The sequence below is a fragment of the Strongylocentrotus purpuratus genome, unplaced genomic scaffold (genome assembly GCF_000002235.5).
Source record: "Strongylocentrotus purpuratus isolate Spur 01 unplaced genomic scaffold, Spur_5.0 spur5_scaffold_16, whole genome shotgun sequence".
NCBI lineage: Eukaryota > Metazoa > Echinodermata > Echinoidea > Camarodonta > Strongylocentrotidae > Strongylocentrotus > Strongylocentrotus purpuratus.
Genome location: NW_022145601.1, coordinates 17,461,573 through 17,484,634, shown reverse-complemented (window position 1 = coordinate 17,484,634; position 23,062 = coordinate 17,461,573). Strand labels below are relative to the sequence as shown.

At 38.8% G+C, this 23,062-nt stretch overlaps 1 protein-coding gene across 2 annotated transcripts in view; it reads right to left on the bottom strand.

Annotated features, from left to right (window-relative positions):
• The window catches only part of LOC576306 (procollagen-lysine,2-oxoglutarate 5-dioxygenase 1), a 49,090-nt gene that overhangs the window by 5,198 nt on the left and 20,830 nt on the right, over positions 1–23,062 (bottom strand). The window contains exon 19 of one of the 2 annotated variants that reach the window (XM_030986946.1): positions 21,480–21,605. The exons of the other annotated variant lie outside the window; for it this stretch is intronic. Coding sequence (XP_030842806.1) covers positions 21,567–21,605 — 39 coding nt within the window. The 3' untranslated portion in view covers positions 21,480–21,566. Of the gene's footprint in view, positions 1–21,479; positions 21,606–23,062 lie in introns of those variants that run through there. 2 annotated transcript variants of the gene reach the window in all.

Sequence of the window (23,062 nt, the reverse complement as noted above, 5' to 3'; positions counted from 1 at the left end):
TTTCGTTTTCCTAACGTTTTTTTAATAACACTCAGTCAGGAATCCCATGACTTTTACAAGTCGATCGCCTGTCTGATAATTAAGATATTTATCATTGGAAATCGAAATTTCATTTTTCGTTTTCCTAACGTTTTTTTAATAACACTACAGTCTATTGGGGAAAATGAGTATGGTAAAACCGGTCACTCAAAGATTTTTACTTTTCTGAGGCACATCATGATTATTTTGAAGCACAATTTTTTGTAGGGCAGACACTGATAACACGTAGGGCAGTGCATCTCAGATTTAACATTGTTAAACGATCCCTTTAAGGATAAACAAAAAAAAAACCTCTCATTGTACACCTATCAAGAGCGTTAGATTTACTTATCCCCCTCTCCCTGTATTACATATTTTCTTTCTCCATTTCCCCTCAATTCACTCCTTCCGTTATACTCCCCTCCTACCCATTCTCTCCCCTTCCACCACTCCCTCGTTCTCTCTTCAAAATAAAAGATGTGATACACCTCTATTTGTTCATATTCTGATTACATATATGTTGCAATTGAGCAGCAGCAACATTCGTGCCAGACATACACGTAAGTCACGATTTGCCATTCACCAAAATAAATTAAAAAGGCTAAATCTGGACTAACAAGATCAAACGTTGAAGTTCCCTTGCTGCTACTGGTGATGGCATTATCGAAAATTAACTAATCTGTAGGTTTAGTAATCAGACGCACACTTTGCAGGGGGAATATCGGATAATACGGGAAAATCAGATAATACAGGAGACACCCACACGAAAGTCCCCGAGATATTGCACATCAGTCCCAGACATGGAGATTTGTGTGGGCTGTAAGTCCTGGGATACACATGGAGTCTCTATGGGAGTTGAACTGATGTCTATCTGCTCAAGCTCAAGTATCAAGAAAGATTTCACAGAGCTAAAAACACCACGATACTGATTTTAAAATTCTCATCTGATTTTTATCATCTCACTATCTTTGATGCCTTGATCAATATCACAAACTAACTTTATTCTTTCTTCAAGGTCTCTTTAAACATTACATATCAAAACTTGATTCTTCAGGGTTGACCTGACAATTCGTATGTAAAAATAACTTTGATAATAATAATTAAAAATCAAAATGATTAAACTATTCTCTTGGATTATTAATCATGTTGCCTTATAACTTTAAAACTTCAATAAACACCCCCTAAAAAAATTTATTAAAAAGTAACTCGATAAGAATACATAAAAGGAAGTAGAAATTGTTTGCCTACATACAAATTTTATGTAGGCAAAATTTTTCTACCGCTTTCTAGCACTTCAACTACAGCCCATGAGACCTGGGCCTGCCCTGTTCCATAAAACTTGTTACCAATAACAGTTTACAATTACTGTTATTAAGCTACTGAAATTGTGCCATTTGATTGGCTGACAGCAAATTTGTCAGAGAAATTTAGCATTTGTTATTGATTTCACATTTTATGAAACAGGGCCCTGGGCCTCTTTAGACAATTTGAAATTGAGGTGACAGCATGATTTCTTTTTTGGTGGGCCAAAGTGTACCAGACCCTTTCTAGAGCTGAGACGCCCTCAAAATCACAATGTCATCTTCATACCTTGTGTACAGTATGGATGTATTACAAGGAGCCCCTCCACATCGACATGTAGGTCGTATCCTTCTTCATAACGTTCCTCAGGGGTGTCTCACAAAGACTAAGATCAACTTAAGTTGGACTTGACCTATGGCAGGCCATTCATGCCACTGGTTGCTCTTTTACCATTGGTCTCTCAAGGGACTAAGATCGACTTCAGTTGGACTTGAACTATGGCAGGTCATTCATGCCACTGGTTGCTCTTACCATTGGTCTCTCAAGGGACGTCACAAATCTACAGAATTCACATTTTTTACACTTTATTATTGAAGGAAAAAACATTATCTGAAGATCATTATTTCTAAGATTTTTCCTCTAATTTTATATCTGGTTCAAGACTTTTTAAGGGCACAAATCGCCTGCCACAGTTCAAGTCCAACTTAAGTTGATCTTAGTCTTTGTGAAACACCCCCCCCCCCACGACATGCTATCAGAGCCCTTCTCTGAGAGACGCTTGTTATGATATGAGTCATGGCAGAACGACTCCCAGGCCATGGTTCTACATCAATAACCGTCTGGATCAAGAAAGATAACGTCCACAGTGACGTTCTTAAGCTCTGACGGGAATGCAGCCTCATCGAGAACGCTTGTACATGTACATCATTGACCACTCATATGAGGGAAGATAATACATGTATTCCCAAAGATATATGAATTTACTACGCTAGACTGGGAGAATTGGAGACTCAAATAGTATATAATTGTGCATGTATACATGAAGGCCCTATGATGAAATCTTCTCAATATGATTCAAAGTACATGTAAATAACTCCAGAAAACCTTTGAACATTTCCAGCCGGGTTCCCCCCCAGCCCCCACCTATTCTGTATTGATTTTGTTGTTGTTGTTGTTGTGGGGGGGGGGGGGTCCTCTGTTCTAAACTGTTCAGGGAAATTACTAGGTTATCTCACACTATGAAATTATTCTATAATCGTACACATCTATATTTAACACTGATAAAATTGAAGAAAAACAAAATGAAATTTAAATCTATTAAAGGCTTTACAAAGTTCATTTACACTCATTTTAAAGAAAAAAGGCTTTGACCTTTTATTCCTTCAAGCTATTGTTAATTTTGCTTGTTATGATGATCTTTTAATTCAAACTTCCTATTCTTTTCACAATAATAAATCTGTTCCCCAAATTGACCTTCACTGAATTGCCCTATTTGTTACTCCCTTTTATAGTTTTATGTACAAAGCTAAATATACATGTAGCCGAAACCACTCCAATTCCCAATATACTTTTGACACATATCCCAAAGAACAATAGTACAAGCCAAAGAGTACTAATTTTTATTGCTATAGTTTATGATTCAACCTCCAAATATCCCCCAAGCGGCTCTTAATCATTTATCAAACAGATATCAGTGGCTCCTACTTGAAAGTTATTCATTGTGATTCAAAACTTGTCATTCAAGAGGAAAAATGACTACCAAAAGTCCTAGGGATTTGGTGATCCTACAAGTTCTTTTTTTTTGTATGAAAAATAAGAGGAAGCAGAATGGTGAAAGTTTGAAATAGATCGGACCAATAATACAAAGTTACGAGCGTTGAAAATATAGGATCAGGGGAGGAATGAATTTTACAAGTCCCAGATGTTTGATTATTCTGTTTGTGTCCTTTCAATCATTTGTGAATAAAAAATCAGACTCTATTTTGTCATTTTCTTGAAACCGTTATATTTCAGATTTGATCTGTCAAGGACCACTGCAAGTCCAACTTTGTGTCGATCAATCATTCATCAATTTGATATCAAAGGCTACTACAAGTAGTACTTGGAACCATTTTTATTTTGATTTCAGATTTTATCATTCACAGGGGAAAATAAAACAATTGACCACTATACTATCAACATAATTGGTCATTTTGTGCACCACACGTTATGAGTTATTGTGGAAAAATTGACCGTTAAACACAAGCATCAAACTTGAAAGTATTACTTTTAGAGTTAAGTGGTCCAGTCCAAGCTACATGCACTCTGAAGATAAAAATTCAATAGGTACACTCAAATGTCAATTCTTTGATGCATGGTGGTAATGCATGGGACAAACTGATTTGGACTTCCCTACATCGATCTAAACAAGTGAGACATTTTGTATTCATTGCTTCTCTCCACGCAAGTATTTAATTGGTCCCTGGTAGGATGCGAAGGTGGCTTGCTGGTATGCTCTATTAAAAGGGAGTGGAGAATGTGCATATGTATTGTCGGTGTGTGTGTGTGTGCAAGGCTGAATCTGATGACCAGGTATGAACATATAGATCTGTTAAAGTGCTTAGATGCACTGTGCATGTATATGGCGCTAGACATGTATGTATACACCAACTATCAAGTTTCAAAATAAGGTGCAGGAATCTTGAAGTGAACATCTGAAAATTTAGTCAAGAAAATATTTCACAATCATTAAGGTTCTTCCCTAAATCTTCTCTTGGACCTACTATGATGTCCTACAGTCTAAAATCTGTTCTTAGATTGTGAGTAGAGAGAGGACGATGATTCAGAGCCCACTTTAAGGCCCCTCTAGCACCATGCATCAATCATTCTTCCAAACACAGTCTCTTGAGACCTTTTACGTCTCTACTCTGATATGCTCCGATTGCATTGATTTTGACGGCATACAAGAGGGCCAAGAACCGGATTGTTGGCAGTATAGCCGCGTGGCCCTGAGCGCCGAACATGAAAGAGTGATTAGGCAATGTTGATGTAAACATTAGGTCCTGTTCCCACAAGTTTTAGATTGCAGTTTTTCAGAACTTTTAAAGAAAATGGCCAGAATATCTTATCATCATCATTATTATTATTATTATCATTATTATTATTATTATCATTATTATTATTACTATTATTATTTATATACTGAGCTTTTCCCAGAGCAGCCCAAAGCGCTTACAACAAGAAGAATCCATAAAAATAATGAAATGAAAACTTACAGAATCCTAAAAATCTGGATTACAAAAAAGATTACAAATTATTGAATGAATTAAACCATTGAAACCTTGGAATGAACAAGAGGTATTAGAAGAAGAAAAATAATATTCCATCAAGTTTAATAGTAAGTGGATAAGAAAGGTGATCTGAGAACTAAAAGGTCAACACTTTAAGATCATAAAACATAAAGCTAGGGCCCCTCTGTGATGCCTTATTCATCAGTATCTATAGGTGCAGGTCCAGGAAGGGGGAAGGGTGGGTCTAGGGGTCCAGACACCTTTTCCCCCTTTTGGGGGGACTAGTCGATGTTTTTTCTTGTAGTGGACCCCTTTTCTTTTCACTGATAACCTTAAAGGGATTAGGTATCTTTGCCTCAGATTCTAAACAAAATTCTGGATTTAGCTCATGCTGCAATCATAATTATAAACCGTTAGGTCAGTCAGGATTCCCATTACTTTCACATGCCGATAAGCCTGTCTGATTATCAAGATATTTATGATTGGAAATCGAAATGTCAAAAAACATTTTCCCACTGGTGTTTATAACACTACAGTCTATTAAGGAAAATGATTATGGTGAAACCGGTCACTCAAAGATTTTTACTTTTTTGAGGCTGTTCATGATCATTTTGAAGCACAATTTTTGTAGGGCTGCAATATTACACCATACCACAGACACTGATAACACGTAGGGCCATGCATCTCAGATTTGTAAAACTGGAAACATTGTTAAAGGTAATACAAAGTTTTAGGAAATTTTAAAAATTGGGTGGATAGTGATTCTTTACAATTTTAATATATTTGGATGCCTCTGTGGATGTATTATAAGCACTAAAAATTTAGCCCCTAAAACACTTCTGCTTTCGAGAAAAATTGAATATAAAAGTTTACAGGTGCTCCCGGTAAATTAAAAACAAATATTAAATAGCGCCTACGGCCGTACAATGGTAGCTGCGACCATGAAAATCTCAGAATATGTAGTTGTGATATATAATTTTCAAACGGAAATAGCTAATCGGTCGATTTTAGTCAAGAAACATTGTTTCATAGCTTAATAAAAAAATCTTGACTTTGAGAGGGAGTTATAAAACATAAAGAGTTCATTATTTACAATTTCATAACTTTAGACTGATTTCAACCGTGACAACGATCACTGAATATTGTAGGATCATATATGCTTCCAATATGTTCACTTAAACCAAATTCATGACCCCGTGCCAAAACTTTGTATTACCTTTAAGCAATGCCTTTAAGGAAATTCAGGTTTGAAAAAAGTCACTACGTCTGTACTATATAATAATTCCTAATATATTTGCACAGAAGTTGCTATTACTTGACATTAAAGATCCAATATTTCTATGTTTTTTCCGAGATAAGGTGGTAGTGTGAATGCCTAAATCTGAGTTTGCTTCATTTTCAACCTTGAGATAAGGCGCAGATTGAATGAAATTTCTTACCTGGCATTATTAGAGAGCCTTATCACCACCTTCATTCTAATTGTAATTGATACCGAGTGGGAGAGCTCGGCAATGAATGACACATCTAGTATACCAAGTCACATCGTCTGAGCCAGAAGGGCGTTAATGACTGAACACTCATACTTTTACACCTGTAGACTAAAGGCCCTTTTGGCACTCAACTAATAATGTAAAACATTCACTGCCTTGCCTTCTTATGCCAATAATTTGGTGGTTAACCACATCATTCTGGCAACGGATGTTACCTCTTGGGATGACAAGTTCTTATTTTGGGAACGTCATGAACATACCTTAAAGACACATATCAAGCAATTGGGTTCTATGGGATACTCAACATCATTCGGATATTCACCCAATATCAGATCTGAGGCGCAAAGCAGCTGCGCAGAGACAAGGCCTTTATTTTGATTTTGAATCGTGAAGAGACGATAAACGCGACATCCCGCAAATCACGTTCGTATAGTGGGGTTCGATAGTGGGGTTCGATACGTACATATCTAGTGGCAAGACACGATAAATGCACCCTATGTTATCAAGCGCAGAGAGTGGACTTCACCTTTATAAATAAAAGGTCTTATATAATGCACTGCACCCTCCACCAACTGCCGCATAAGGATTGACTTGGTTTTGATGATGGTTTGTTTTACCTGACTGCTTTGAAAGCATGTGTACATGTACATGCTTGTAAGTAAGCAACAAGGGGACCTACAGCTTTAAGTCTTCTTTGAGGAACTTGGTAATGAGGATTAATGCCTACCGTAATTACCAAAGGGCACATGGTGCATTGACTTGGTTTTGGACCTCACTCACGGTTATGAGACCATTGCTCTACCACTGAGCCATCGCGTTTCTCAAGGAAAGCTCATCATCCTAAAGTTCCCTTATCCTAAGAGATTGGGAATATTTCTTGATGGGGCATCCAATTCTCTGTATGTGAGACTTGTACACCCAATAATTATATTTCCAACAAGTCTGATACGTGAGCCAACTATGACATAGGGAAAATGGAAACTTCCTACAATAAGACTTTAAAGTATTCTTTAGAGATTTGCGTCATGGGCCAGGGTTACAATTCACTCAGGGGTAGATAAAAACCACAGTGTAATTGTCGCTTAAAGAGAAGGTTGAGTTCTGGGAAGAGGTGAAAAATAATTTGTGAGCGTAATAATTCTTATTATGCAATTGTGGAAGATCATCAGATAAGACATGTTCCCTGAAAAACATGGCTCTTCAAATGCCTTTATATTCGAAATATTTCAGTAACATCGTAAAACTCGGGGGGTAGGATTTTTACGCCACGTGTTCGTGTAGTCCCATATACATCTTTCTGTGTACAGTGTTTGTAACTTTACCAAGACTTGGCCAAATTTCTTATCATTTTGATGATTCTAGAACCTTGCAATACACACAAATTCTTATATGCTAGATGATCAACCTTTTTAGTCAATTCCACACCGTTTCTTTCACAATGCAATCGCATGACCAGAACTCAACTTCATCTTTAAACATTGGTGCAATCAGAAAAAGAGCCACAACTTCAGGAGCCACCACTGGAGGAAACCAAAGATCGTTATACAGAGTCAAGCTAGTAACCTTTGGGGAGTGAGTCAAAACTCTACGTACCATCAAACATGACAAAAGCAGTCAATTTACTCTCATCCAATTAAGTGAACAATGTCAAACTCATTAGGATCGATAACATCTATATCTCCTTCAGATGAGAAATCTAGGTTAATTTCAATTCCGTAGACAAAAGGCCTGTTTTCATCAGCTCGAGTTTGCCAAATAACCAGCTATTTTCAGACTCGGATATCATCCTGAAGCTCAAAATTGCGTCTTCACCAGACCGATATACTCACCACAAACTAGCTTGGACGGCCGCATATTAGCCCACTGTTTCCTAAATAGTGGGATATTTTGGAAACAATATCAAGATTTTTGTTGATATTTTCTCGACTAAATATCCCGCTAAATGCAACTGCAGGCTGATCGGAACAGTTAGAATAGCGGATTATTTGGCAAACTCGAGCTGATGAGGACAGGCCTAATTATCTGCATTTAAGGGGATCCCTATAGGGTACAGGAGTAAACCCCAATTCCTGTTTCTCACCATTTTTAATTCTTTGTTTAATGGAAGTCGGTCACTCTAGGGATACCAGAAAGGTGACTGAATTCTCACAACTCGGGAGGACTGTGACTTGCGAGGGTAGTGACAAAGAGAGCCCGTCTACACTGCCTCAGTATCTAGATGAACAGATCAAAATCTGTGAATACAAGTACGCAACTGTATGTACATATAAGATGGGAAGTATGTTGGATCAAGCCGTGGGATTAAGCCCTAGTAAGTATGGCACTAATGTCCTTTGGTGAGGCATTTATCTCTATTTGCAACCCTTTACTCGGGAGTAGAAAATGGTTGCCTCGTAGGATGGAAATCCTTCAATGTTATTAGCAATGAAATCAGCAGCCCAGCTAAAAGCCTAAGAAATGTTGTTTGTGGTAGCGTGACAGCCCACTAAACTAACAGCCCACAAGACCGTCCCTATGGTCTCATGGGCCTTCTGAAATCTATACTGAGCATTCAACGGATAAAAATTAAAGAGCATACTTGTAGGGCTGTTGCAAGAAACTGCCATAAGACCTTCTTACTCTGCAGACATCCCAGAGAAATATGTGTTAAGTTTGTAACACAAGTTGCATTGAGATCTTGAGAACGACTTAATCATCGTTTCTTACAAACATGCTGAAACGTTTAAGTGGTTCAGTGCAAACGGCCTCTTACGATGCTTTTGTTTCAGATTTGAGTCTAATGGTTCTTGAATGGCCAGGAAACATTCAGAGCTATTAGCAATAATGAGCAATTGGGGTTATCCTAATTAACAGCAGCCTTTATACTGGACATTGCCCTCCAGGCTCCGGCTACTCACTCTTCGCGGAAAGAAGGCCTGTGAAGTATCTAGTCGAGTTCCACTTTCAATAATCATTACCGTAATAGTTCTGGTAATGGCTAGAAAATTAATTTCTTCAAAGAATCAAATGAAAACTCACACTGGGCGAATCATGACTTGAGATAAATGTATTATATTTTCATTAGTTTGTATGAATTTTGTTGGTCTAAGTAGCCTACTTATTGCCTAATAAAAAAGGATTTGGTACTCATATGAAGTCAGTTTCCCAACGAAATAAATCATTAAAAGAAGTCAAGATAGAAACTGAACTTTTCATTGAGAAAAAAAAAGATACCTAAAACAGTCTGTAGCACCCAACCCCCTCCCCTATGACTTAGGTTGGAGCATATTAGCAACAGCTGACCAATAATTGCTGTTATTTCAGTTGAAGAACATAGAAATACAAAATAATTATATGATTTCAGAAGTAAGCCTAGGATAATTCTGGGCTTGCAGACTAACACAACAATCCATACTGTTTTTTCCCCATGTTATGCCTCTATGCGCTTTATGGTTTGATGTTTTACCTGACTGCTAAGAAAGCATATGTATACTTGTAAGTAAGCAGCCAGGGGACTTTCGGCTCTAAGTCCTCTCTGAGGGACTTGGTAATGAGGATTAATGCATTACCAAAGGGCACAAGTGCATCAACTTGATTTCGAAACCCGGGACCTCCCAGTTACGAGACCACTGCTCTACTGCTGAGCTATCGCGTCTTCCAAATTTATATCAAGCTAAAAGATATTCTTGTTGAAGTGTCCAATGATCCAATCAGAGACAGCGCTTGCAAACCAGACACCCCATTCTAAACCAAGTTACCAGGTATGAGATCTTTCAACAAGCGATAAATGAAGCACAATGCATCATCAATCAGAGTTGGTTTCCTTTCCTCCTCTGTATACCTCTTCCTCTCTACGCAGCAACCCACAAACATCAGACAAACCCTTATAACGACCAAGTGACATCACCATGTCTCGTCTTACACCTGTTCACACACAGCCGTACCACAGGTATTGCCAATTTGGAAAAGTAATATCTCCTAAAACAAACAAGTCATTTGCTTTTCATCTCATAACTGTATGATGGTTCCAATTTTCAATAAACCACTCTACACCAACAAAGTATTTGGCCAATTTATATTAAGGTACAAGATATAAAAGAAGCAAACAATAAGAACTGAATCTTGACAATCATGTACAGAGAAATTTTTTTCTTAGAACTTAGAAGAGGACCGTCTAATTTTTTGCGTAATGTTTCTAATTCAAGATGAACTACGGTATAGAATGTTAGTTTTTAAGATGAAAAGCTGAGAAGCGAAAATGGTCAAGTTGGCCTCTTTCAATGACCGACGTTCAAGAATCAGTTGATTTTAAAATACCCAGTTATCCAAACATTAGCATCTGAGGGCCCAAACCAAACAAGGGTTTATTCCTGATAGTCTATACCATGGGACTGTGCAGGACTTGCACAATCTTCCTTTAGAAAGAACTTCAGTGTTCAAAATCACACCAAACTGTCTGTACTTCTCATTACAAACGGTGTACATGTCCCAAAATTCTGGTTGTCTGAACATGTCATTCACATTTCATAATACCTTCAAAGGTAGACTACCAGTCTATATAACGCTTTGAAACGATGTGAAAAGCCTAATGTGGACACAGCACCCAGCCTCCCGTGGTCCAGGAAACCGACCGTGGAAACGCAATCGAAACCAGAGAAACCCCTCCAAAATAACCACACGTTCAAGTTACAGACAAGACAGTACTGATAGCCATAAAAACATTAATATTAGCAGACCAATTTCCACTCCTGGAAACACTCGATGATGGATATCCAGCAATTGTGACTGGAATATACTACATCGCGCGATCTCATGGGAAATGTGTTATCATAGTTTTGCGATCTTGACGTAGACGTTTCCCTCTATTTTTGATTGTGCTATTGTTGTGGATGATATATCAGTTACAACATGTAGTGACTCCTTGGTTATAGGGAGGATTGGGCAAGTCTGGCAGGGAATTCTGGAGGGTTCCTGGCGGAACAACCCCAAAGGACATCTTCTGCAGGGGACCTGCACTTGCAGATAACTCAAAGCAGAGGGTAGGACATGAGGCAGCAGCTGAAAGCTTCAAAAAGTTGGTGTGATAGAAAAAAAAATGCACAATGTCATAAACTATTTCTGCCTTTGGGTGTTATGCATAAACCTCTGTCAAAGTTGACTTCAAAGTAATGTAAGAATAAGACCAGGAACTTTTGCATTCATGAAGCTTTCAAGAGTTTGGAAAAGCTTGGAAAGGAGATGGTGCACATGAGGGGTACAGATTTAAAACAGTTTCATCAAATGAATAACTGAATTGGCCTATCAGGAACAAGGTTTGTAGATTCAATGATCTTTTCAAACAACCCTATGTGTTTTAAAGAGACCATCCATGTGTACAGTGTATGATAGCAAAGATGGACATATTCCTGCTTGGATATATTGGTCTGACTGATGCTATGTCAGGCAACTGTGATTTGATATCATCTAGAACAAAATAATCTGTCATACTATGCATACAATTTGAATACCTTGATCTTTGATAATTAATTGGTTAAATGTTTTCTTGCTACTCTCCATCCAGGTGTTAAATGGGTACCGGTAGGATGCGACAGTCATTGTTGGTCAAACAGTTTTTGAGCGTCATGTAACACCTGGCTGGAATGCTCCCCAGGGAGTATAGATTGTGCACACAGTGTGTGCGGGCAAGCATTGAATCCAATGACCGGGGTAATAGTATATTTGTAAAGTGCTTAGAGACATTTGTATTAAGCGCTATATAAAAGCTAAATATTATTATTATTATTATATAATGTAAAGTTCTATGTAACTACAGAATACCAAAATAAACTACTCAAAGTTTTTTAATGTTAATACAGAGCTGCAGATTCACAAGTTGCAGAACCTGTACAGTGAGGCAAAGTTTGTCTATAAGCTCTTTTTATCCACCCTTCATGAAAACGGCCTAAACGGGTTAAATCTGTCTTATCAAAACAAGTTTTTAAATGTTCCTCTCCTAATACTTAGTTGAAGGCCTTGAAGTTGAATTAATCATTTGACAGGCTATCATATGCTGTAATCCCTAGCCTCCGTCCGCCTCATGTACACTTGATGAGGTATAAATGGATGAAAAATAAAAATAGAACTGCCATGGCAAAAGAAAACCCCATTTTAATATAGAAATAATCAGCATTATGATTAAGGGAAGAAAAAGGAAACTGAGGGCACAAAGGCCTAAAAGAGTATTGAGTTATCATCATAAATAGTGATGGTAGAATATTTCAAATGAAAGATTCGGTAACAATATCTCTTTCTCCAAGATTAAGCTGTCGGGTTGCAGCATAAGTCTTATCCATTCTTCTGTCTTTGTGACTTGTAAGATACATACATACATGTACGAAGTGCACTAGCTGCTGAATAAAGAAAAAAGCTTTGATCAGGTGGAAAAAATACATTTTAAAGATCTGTTTCCAGAGATTTAACTCACTGAATACAGTTTAATTTTGGCATACCTGCCATGCATTTCTAATGTACTCTGCCTCAAGGCTTACTTTTCAATGGGTTACAGGGTTACAGCTCGATAAAAAGATGGGCTGACAAATCATGTGTAGTTGTGTACTGAAAAAGGGGTATTTCAATCAATTTAGCAGAATGATTATAATTTGTTCAACGTGCGATTCAGATGAGCCTCTTCATTGATTACCAAAAAAAAACCCTTTTTAATTATGACAGCCAACAGGTAATACATGTACATGTGTATGATGAAATATCTCCTTACCCCCACCCCCTCCCCTTACCGTACTCCCTTGCCTCTTTCCCTCTCACCCCTTCCCTTCCCCCTCTCTTCCCCCCTCCCCCTCTCCCTCCCAAAAGAGTGGTGAAGTGTGACATCATCACAAATCTATTTTTAGAATTTCTCAATTTAAATTTGGGCAGTATTTTTTTATACTCTTTCAGAAAATGAAAACAAAATTTGAGAAATTCCAAAATTAGATTGTTATGATGTCACAGCTTCGGTACTCTATCCATGAACGAAGTAATCAGGGGAGAATAACCCACATGGAGCTAGCTGAATTTTACCTGCTACACATGAAGGCCTATCAAAAAGCTTATAATATTTTGTGAAAACAAACACAGTATATTACTTTAATCACCTCCTGATGATCTAATGATAATTAAAAGACAGGATATTTATAAAGATCTGGCGAAGGTCGGGGGCTGAGTCAAAAGAAGAGCGTGAAGGGTAAAACAGACAGTGATTAATCCAAAATTCATTGAAGTGACAAGTACGGCATCACCACTCTGATCGAGGTGTGAAAGAGAGACAGAGAAGTGGAGTCCTGTTCCAGCGATGATTGATATTAGAGATGATACATCTAGGTGTACTCCAAACAATATGATTAGGCCTGTCTTCACTCTCTCTCGAGATTGCCAAATATCCAGCTATTTGAACTATCCCGATCGCAAACTATCCAGCTAATTTGCGTCTTCATCAGACCGAAGTAGCAATTAGAAGGATATTTGGTCAGGATTGTCATCCCAAGATATCTTGGGATAGTTTGCAAAATATCCCACTATTTGGCAAAATATCCAGCTATTTGTCCCGTGCGTCTTCACTAGACCGAAGATTCACAATACGCTCTAACGCTGAGCAAAATATCTCGAGCTAATTTCTCAAGGTCGAGTTTCAAGTTTCGAGGTCGAATCTCGAGATAGTGAAGACGTGATTTGTTACTTCGGGATTATTTCCCAAATCAGAAATAGCGGGCTATTTGGCAATCTCGAGATGATGATGACGCGCCTAATGAGAGATGTATCATGTAGAAATAGACAATAATGATTTCATACTTCACTGTGATGACATACATACTGTACAGTACATACAAGGCACCACCACTACATTTGAGGTTTAAATGAGAAAAAGAGAAGTGGAGTCCTGTTCCAGCGATGATTGACGTTAGAGATGATACATATAGGTGTACTCCAAAAAGTCATGCTACTTAATATAAACGAGAGAAATAGACAATGATGATTTCATATTTCACTGTGATGACATACAAGTATACAAGGCACCACCACTATATTCAAGGTGTAAATGAGAAACAGAGAAGTGGAGTCCCTGTCGGTCGGCGATTGATTGAAAAGATGATACAGACAGTTTCATATTTCACAGTGATGAGAAATAGAGATCTGGAGTCGTAGAAGATAAATGAAAGTACAGGGTGGGTAAAGAATAATATGAGAGATGTAAAAATAGACAGTATAGTAGTATTCAATCTATTATTAGGTATTATTGAAATGTTATGACCACCATAATGTCCGAGGTGATAATGAGAACCAGATATATTACGAGGTCTGGAACAAGTGTAAGAAAGAAGAAAAAAAAGCTCTGGCTTTCTCATTTTTTCTTGAGGGCATTCAACCCTTCATCATCACGACTATGATTCAACTTGTAAATTATTTCAGTCTGGTCCTTCTTGAGGACTGACCACTGACCAAGTATGAATAAGTGACCGCTCTGTGCCTCGGGGTATTCTAACAGATAAATCCCCTTCTTGTTGACAATTTTATCCTCAGGGTTCTTCCTAGGGCAGCATGACTTTGTGGAAAATGCCTAGGGGTGCAAAGAATGATTCAACTTATAGAAAACCCTGTTGGCAGTCTCTGGCAGGGATGGATGGATGCTGGTTTTGCATAATACTCGAGTCCAAGTTTCTGTACAATGTATTAAGAGGACACTGATAGTGCACAAGCTCGGCTCCCCAGGGAGTATTCCAACGAGGCGCCATTTTCAAAGCGCACACATGCCAATCCAACCACATTGACATTCGCATCCTATCAGGTACCTATCAAACACCTGGGTGGAGAGTGGCAAATATAGATTGATGTCTTGTCAAAGGACATGAATGCCATGGCAGAATCGACCTGTGAATCGTATGATCATATCCACGAGACTGCGTCACCTCTACAGATCACAATGATGTAGTCATACAGTGTACATTACACATATGTATACACTTGTTGTGTAGACATAGGGTGCGTTTATTGACCAATTTTTTGCCTAGAATCAGGTTTCTCAAACATCTTTCAGGCAAATTTTTAAGGTGATAAATGCAAAGCCTTTTTCAAACGTCTTTAGATATGGGCATATTGTAACACCGAAAAAGGTGAGTTTTGAATGTGACATACAGCCAGAATCACGATTCTGAGACATGATAAACGCAAAGCTGTTTTGAACCCCACATACAAATCGTACCTTTCCCGTCTAATTTCCGGTGCAACGAAATAATGCGCACCATGTGCTATGCCCTAGTTGACCTCCGAGCAACTCTCTGCTTCCCGGGCCAAACTGCGCAAAGCAGCTGCGCAGAGACAAGGCCTTTATTTTGAATCGTGAAGAGACGATAAACGTGACATCCCGAAAATCACATTCGTATAGTGGGGTTCGATATGTACATATCTAGTGGCAAGACCCGATAAACGCACCCATAGTCATAGAAGGACAAAACTCTATGAAAATTAAACTCACTGGAAATCTATGTAATCAACTCCCAAGCTGCTCACCCATTCGCAACATTCTGTCAGGGATAAAATGACATTGTAGCAATACTCAGGTTTATTTATTGATATCCTGGTGATGACGAAAAAAGGGACTGGTAGATTATGGAACACTAATGTGATGCAGGTAGGGTTCATTATGGTAATCATTAGATACGGGTAGAAGCCGACAATGTCAAGCCCAGGATCATGCTACTCATTAAGCCTTGTCATGGGATTAGGAGGAAGGGAGGGGTGACCTTGGTATGAACTCTGAAGACAATTGGATGAGAGAGAGAGAGAGAGAGAGAGAGAGAGAGAGAGAGAGAGAGAGGGAGACGGGAGAGAATGAGAGGGAGGGGGAGGGAGAGAGAGAAAGAGAGGGAGTGAGAGAGGGAAGAGGGGGAAGGGAGGGAGAGAAAGAGATATAGAGACAGAGTGTTCATTATATGTGAGAACAAGAGAGCAAGGGACAGCTGGGCAGGGGGGGGGGGGGGCAGAGAAGAGACAGAGAGAGAACAAAGGGAGAACAAAAAAAAAGAAATTCATACTTTTAAAGGAATAGAAAGGGAGACTGATATTATTATTAATAAACATGGAATTAATTTCTGTCTTCCTATTGATGAACGGCTGTATTTATTGATCATAACAACTAATGCAACCGAAAATACAAGATTCTGTAAAGGTACTCTGCAAGCATCTTCAAGAACAGAACCATCCACATCATTTTAAAATGTGTACATGTACATGAAGAGAAATACAGGCGTGCATTATAATTCTGGCTCTGGTCACCGTAACAAATCGCTAGATCACCTTCAAACCGACCGACCAGACTCGCCATTCATCAGAGATCGAGGGCACGGTTTCCAAGGCAAAGGGACTGTTTTCAAGCTCGGCTACTGTTTGGAAGGTGGGGACCACGGGGAGTTCAGATTGTCTTTAGGATAAATGTGACAAGGACAAGGGGGATAGGTGTTGGCCGAGCTATTCCTGTCGGACTGCTGAATGATCCGTTGATTCCACCGCTCACGTCGGTACCCGAGTCCATTCATACCTCATAGGCCAATTACATGCATCATGTAATGCACCAACGCAGGTGTGCTGGTTATACCGCTCCTATAAGTACCTGTCATATGAATACTGCAACATTAGCTGCATTTACATTGCACAAAAAAAATCATCGATTTTTGTCACATTCTTGTGTTTCGTGAGTAGTTGCTATAAAGCATTGACCAGTAAACATGATGAAAAACTGAAAGTGAAAATTCCACCTCTGGAGTTTATTTTTTTTGCAACAGTGGCAGAAATTTTACAGATTATTGCAGTGTAAACGCCTGCTCACAAAACAATCGTAAATGATCCAGTTTTTGGTCATGCACTGCTCAAAAATAAATCTGAATGAGCAAACACCAATGTCTTTTTTTGGTCTTTTTTCCAGTAGTGTGAATGACACTCTAAAACATCTATTATGTCTCAAAATGGAGTTTGGGCTGCGTAAATGAGCCTATCAAGAATTTTGTTGAAAATATTTTTGTTATGTTACATGTATCGGCATTGTGTCAGAAAGCAATCTCAAACCTCTATTGATAAATGCATTTCAGGAGAAATCTTCGATTTATTTCCAGAAAATACAGTGAGTGTGAACTGATACCAAAACATGTTTATGAGTTTTTCCTCATTGCAATGATGCAACTAAAGAATCAACTATGGAAAAATTCAAATATTGCAAATTCCTATTCACACTACTTTTAAACTATCGCTATAAATCATGTAAATACAGACCTGCCCCTAAAGGCCCCCTATGAATATGGACGCGCGTGTAGTCCACTACCTACTGTATATCATATAATAAGACCAATATGTTCTAGAAAGAGACCAGTGGGGTGTTTAACAAAGATCCTAAGTCGAACTTAACTCTAAGTTGGACTTAAACATTATGGAGAGCCGTATGTAGCCTTAAAATAAAATATATTCAGAAGCAAAAATTCAAGTATTTTAGACTTTCCTAAATTCCACATCAAGAACCTTTTAAATCAACTTTCACAAATATTTTCAAAGATGCTAACGGCTTTCCATAATTGTAAAGTCCAACTTAGAGTTAAGTTCAACTTCGGATCTTTGTGAAACAACTCCCCCCCCCCCCCCCCCCCCTTCTGCTACAATCTGAAAAAAAGGACGCAAGCACGCAGCAGAAATGAAGTTCTGGACAACAGGGAGGGAGATTGTCTTTCTGATAATTGAGCTGAGATGGAATTAATTAGGAATAGGTGTTGGCTTTCATGCTCGATGACTGATCATTGCACTCGTTACCAGATGCACCTGTTTTTGCTAATAGATGTACATAGAATTGTAAATCTGATGTTCAATCCTTTGGGAATTTATGATTAGTGAAGCATTCTGCAGATAATTGCAAAGTCCTTCCTTGAATATAACATACACATATTTCATATTTGAGTGAAATTTCTGTGTCATCTTGATTACATGACGGTCACTAGGACATAACATCTTGTTTTCTTTTATTATCATCACTAAAGTTACTTAGTTAATATCTATTATCATGATAATATAATAACTAATATCATTGTTACGTTTATTTTCACCATCATTATCATAAACAAGTATGTATAATTGCATATCCAAAGGAAATGGCCCAAATTTGTATTTATGCCTGAAATTCATATATATCATAGATACATACCTGTATTTTTGTTTTAAATTAATTTTAACTATTGGAACTGCATATATGCATTATTTGAAGATAATTAGATTTTTCCTTCAAGATAATACATTTAAGCATATACAGTATATATATAAACTTGAATCAACAATGTACTATCAACAATTAGTCATTACTATTCTAACAAGCACATTCTTACATGCACCCCCTCCCCCAGCACACACACATATAACAAAACAAACAAAAACATAAAAAAAGACAGCACTTTCATTAACAAAACAAAACAAAACAAAAAAACAAAACACAAGATCATAATTTGCATCAACCCATGACACACATTATAACAAAACAAAAACAAAAAACATGAAAAAGACAGCACCTTCAATAACAAAAAACAAAAACAAAAAACAAATCACAAGATCATAATTTGCATTAGCCCGTGACACACTTGTCAGCTGCATCAGCTTGCACCTGCAAAATGTCAGCCAAGTTCTTTTTGGAAACACTTGTTACAGATTGCAGCCAAAGAAATTCATTTTTACAACATCATAAATGATGTGACGTTCGATAAAAATAAAAATATATCGGAGAGAGGGGAAGAAGCGAAAAGGAGAGCATTTGCTATCAGTCACGTGCAGGGAAGCGATTAATCTGTTTCTTGTTTGGGTGAATGTCTGTCAAAAACCACCGGTAAACTAGTGATTCACTATTATGATTATGACTTATGGGTGAAATGGAAGATTAACAGACGCAGGTACATGTCAATGCGTACTTCTGTCATGAGATATTAAAGGTACCGTTGAAGTTATTGGTGGCTAAATAATACTAATCCATCCAACTTTTTAATACACTATTAGTTTACTCATTTTTTATTTTCAACTTCAAATTAATAGTATATATTAAAAAGTTAAAAGTGATCTTGTACTTGAACTCAAAAGTAGCTAATGCCCAGTCTAAACACACCCCTGTATGTCCGTAGACATTACACATGACAAAATTGGATGGGTTTAGACTAGGGTGGTCACACCTTTTGGGGAACTATTCGAAGGAGAGTTTCGGTATGTGTGTAGTTACTTGAAGTAATTAATGAGTAGCAAACAACCAGTCTAAACACACCCGTGTATGTCCATAGACATTACACATGACAAAATTGGATGGGTTTAGACTGGGAGGTCACACCCCAAGGGACCAATCAAGAAAAAGAGAAAAAATGTCACAGGTGTGTAGTACAGTAAGTAGCCTAGTGACTCAGACTAGATATTAAATGTGGTGATTTAGACTAGAGAGAAATAAATGGACTTTGACAGAGCAGAACTACGTCAAACCATTAGAAGGATCGGTCAGCAAAGGCCATGGGACCCAGGAAAGACAGCCAGGTGGAGAGCGGGGGTCGGGAAGAGTGAGAGAGGGTCGGAAAGAGTGAGTGGGGGTCGGAAAGAGTGAGAAGGCAGGCAGGCGAGGAGAAAATATGAAAAGGAATGAAAGATGCATGCATGTGGGGAAGAGGTGCATACTTGAGAGGGAGACAGAGAGAGAGGGGGACAGAGACAGAGAGAGAGAGAGAGAAAGAGAGAGAAAGAGAGGGAGAGAGAGAGAGAGAGAAAGAAAGAGGGAGAGAAAGAGACAGATGGAACAAAAGGAAGAGGGAGAGGGAGACAGAGACAGGAAGAGAGGAAGAAGAAACAGAGTGAGATAAGGAGAGCTGATCACAAGGGGAGGGTCAAAATGGACAAGAGAAGAGAGAGTAAGAGAAGAAAGAGTAAGAGTAGAAGAGAGAGAGAGAGAGAGAGAGAGAGAGAGAGGGGGGGAGGGGTGAGAGGAGAAGTGGAGGTAAAAATCCATGCAACATCTTCATATTTGCTACATGTACACCTGGACGTAGAGAGACAATTGCAGACAAAATGCCTTTTCTACGTGCATATCAAGAACCCTGGAACTACTTGAACCCTTGACCTTTTATGTTGTGTATATACTGAGCATGAGCCACTATATCGCAAAAATCGCATAATTCGCAGAGGACAAATGAGACACAGAGAGTGACAGTGAATGATCAGAGAAGAACCTTAATCTGATACTTGATCGCCTCAAGATGATCCTTATCCTTCTCCATCTTTCCCTTACGTCAAGGTGTCGGATATTAACGGCAAAATGACATCACACGGAATGTGCGCAGGGCATGGGGGAGCAGGGACGAGATGAAAATAGACCTGATTTTTTTTTACTTTGGAGTTTTTGAACTGCCGTGAGAAGGAAGGGGGAGATTGTGGACATATGAGTTGGTACAGGGAAACGGAGCGTGGAGGGATGATGGCGGGGAGGGAGCACTGGGGGGATTGCAGGGGAAGGGTGGACTGGATTGGTCAGAGCTACCGGAAGGTTTACCTGAAGGTGACGATGGATGGGAGGGATGAGTCATGGATAAGGAGAGAGAGGGAGAGGGGGAGAATGGTATGGGTGGCATGGGCGAGAGCAGGGTATATTGGGAGAGAAGAGGAGAGGAGTGAGTGGAGGAAGTGAGTGATACATGAGAAATAACAGAGAGAGGAACAGGGGGAAGAGAGATGGACAAAGAGAGGGAGACAGACAGACAGACAGAAAAGGAACAGACTGTTTAGAGAGAGAGAGAGAGAGAGAGCGAGAGAGAAAGCATGGGGGATATTCAAGGAGCATAGATGAGAGAGGGGTGCTGACAGACGGGAGTTCAAGAGAAAGACAATTATACAGATACACACAAAAAAGGGACCAACATTAGGAGACAGAAAGAGAGACAGACAGGCAAACAACGAATTACAAATATGGAGAGACTTTTTTGAGAAGAAAAGGGAGGCAAAACCAACAAATGGGTGGAGAGACGGAGAATAAGAAACACAAAAAAGATATGTCAGACAAGGACATAAACACATATCAACAGGGGAGTCGGAGATAAAGAAACAGGAAGGAAGAGAAATGAAGTGAGGAGAGAGAAGACGGTGAAGGCATACATGTAAAACAACTGAGATTGGAGAACCAGGTATAGATACCAGAGGGAGGGTGGGGGGGGGGGGGGGGGGGTACATTAAATCCATAGTATGCTATGAGTGGAGGGGACCTGCACAGAGTGAAAACTGATTTGTTTGCAATGTTTATAGAGTGCCAGGGAGTCCGTGTACGCACAATTATCTGTAGATAGTAAAAGTGGTTGTGAAGAAAATTGTAAACTTATGTCTTTTTATCTCCTACAAACGAATGACAGGGCTTGGGAGCAAACAGGATGAAAGAAATACCTACAGAAACACGCTTAACCTTTTGTGTGCCAGTTGGCACGATCACTTGTTTGCCTCACATGCAAATTGGCACAATAAAAGAGAAAGATGAGTTCTAGTATAGAAGAAAAAAGATTGGTGAGCTTTCTCAACCTTTGTATGTCTGTATTGAAGAATATCACAGCAGAAATTCACCCCCCCCAAAAAAAAGTACCACATTATTTGACTTATGACAAGAAATCAGCTGAAAAGTTTGGATTAGAAATGTGTGTGTGTGTATTTTAGTGTGTAGTCCCAATGACTCATTTCTGTGTATAGTGCACCTAGTCTCCAGAAAAAAAACCTTCAACTTGGATCTTTCTACAACTTTAAATTATACAGCAATTCTTAACCTGTTGACTCCTGAATTCAGTTTTTCCTATTGGCTTCAGCTGATAGGTTAATTAACCTTTCCTAATGGCTTAGAGACAGTTTTTTTAAACAATGTATTTGCACGACCACATACCGGTACTCAACTTGATCTTAATACTGCTACAACCAATTACAGCTAATCTCACGTCCAACAATATCCCAACCTAGGAACATGTGCAGCGTGGCGTTCTCCTCAAGGATGAAGGTTGTCTATCCCAATATCCTTTTGAAGCTTGTTGCATAACCTTAGTCATGGTTTCATGTGCTTTGCAGTTCATGACATGTCACATTTATTCCCTTGTGTCTGCTCATCCATTAACGGGACAAACTTGAGCGACGTGACCAATCAGCAAAAATATTACGTCCCGAACCAACCCAGTAATGTATCGGTCTTCTCTGTCATTTCTTCTTCATTTTCTTACACCCACCACTAGTAGTACTAATGGCTTGAATCAATATCATATACATATTTAATTATGTATTATCAAATTCTCTTTGGTTTCTCCATAATAGTATAATCTATTCTTTTGTTCTTTGTCCCTATTTTCCGAATTTTGCCATCCAGACACTTGAATGCAACACTGTTTAATACAATCTTACAATAATTTCCTTATGGACACACAAATTACATCAAACTCCTTATTTATTTAAAGCCCCACTGCACTACTAATAGCTACTTGCGCCCTCTTATTATATATAGCAAACAATGCCTAATCTGTGACCATTGGTCCCCCATGATCCCCTTTTTCCGATGTTAATTGAGAGCTGATCTAATGAGATAACCACCTGTCAATGACCATGCAGGGAGGTCTAATCCCTCCTGGCCAAACTAGTGCAGTGGGGCTTTAAGGATCTCTAAGAGGGATGCTGCAGGGAAACAGAGTTCTTTTTTGCTTCTTTTCCTTTTTTAAAGTTAAAATTCAGCCCCATGGTATAGATCTCTAGACAGTACCATGCCCCTATGACTATGCCTTGGGCCACAGCTCCCTCTGGAGACCACCAGAAGGCAGTAGATCGAACCCTGCCCCTCAAGACTAGTCAACAGTCGTCAATGTTGATCATTGTTTCATCGGCTTTAAACGCATGCTATGACGCATTTCAATCCCCAATGTCCCCTCATACATTAAAGCAGATATTTAGGCGACTTGACCAATCGCCATC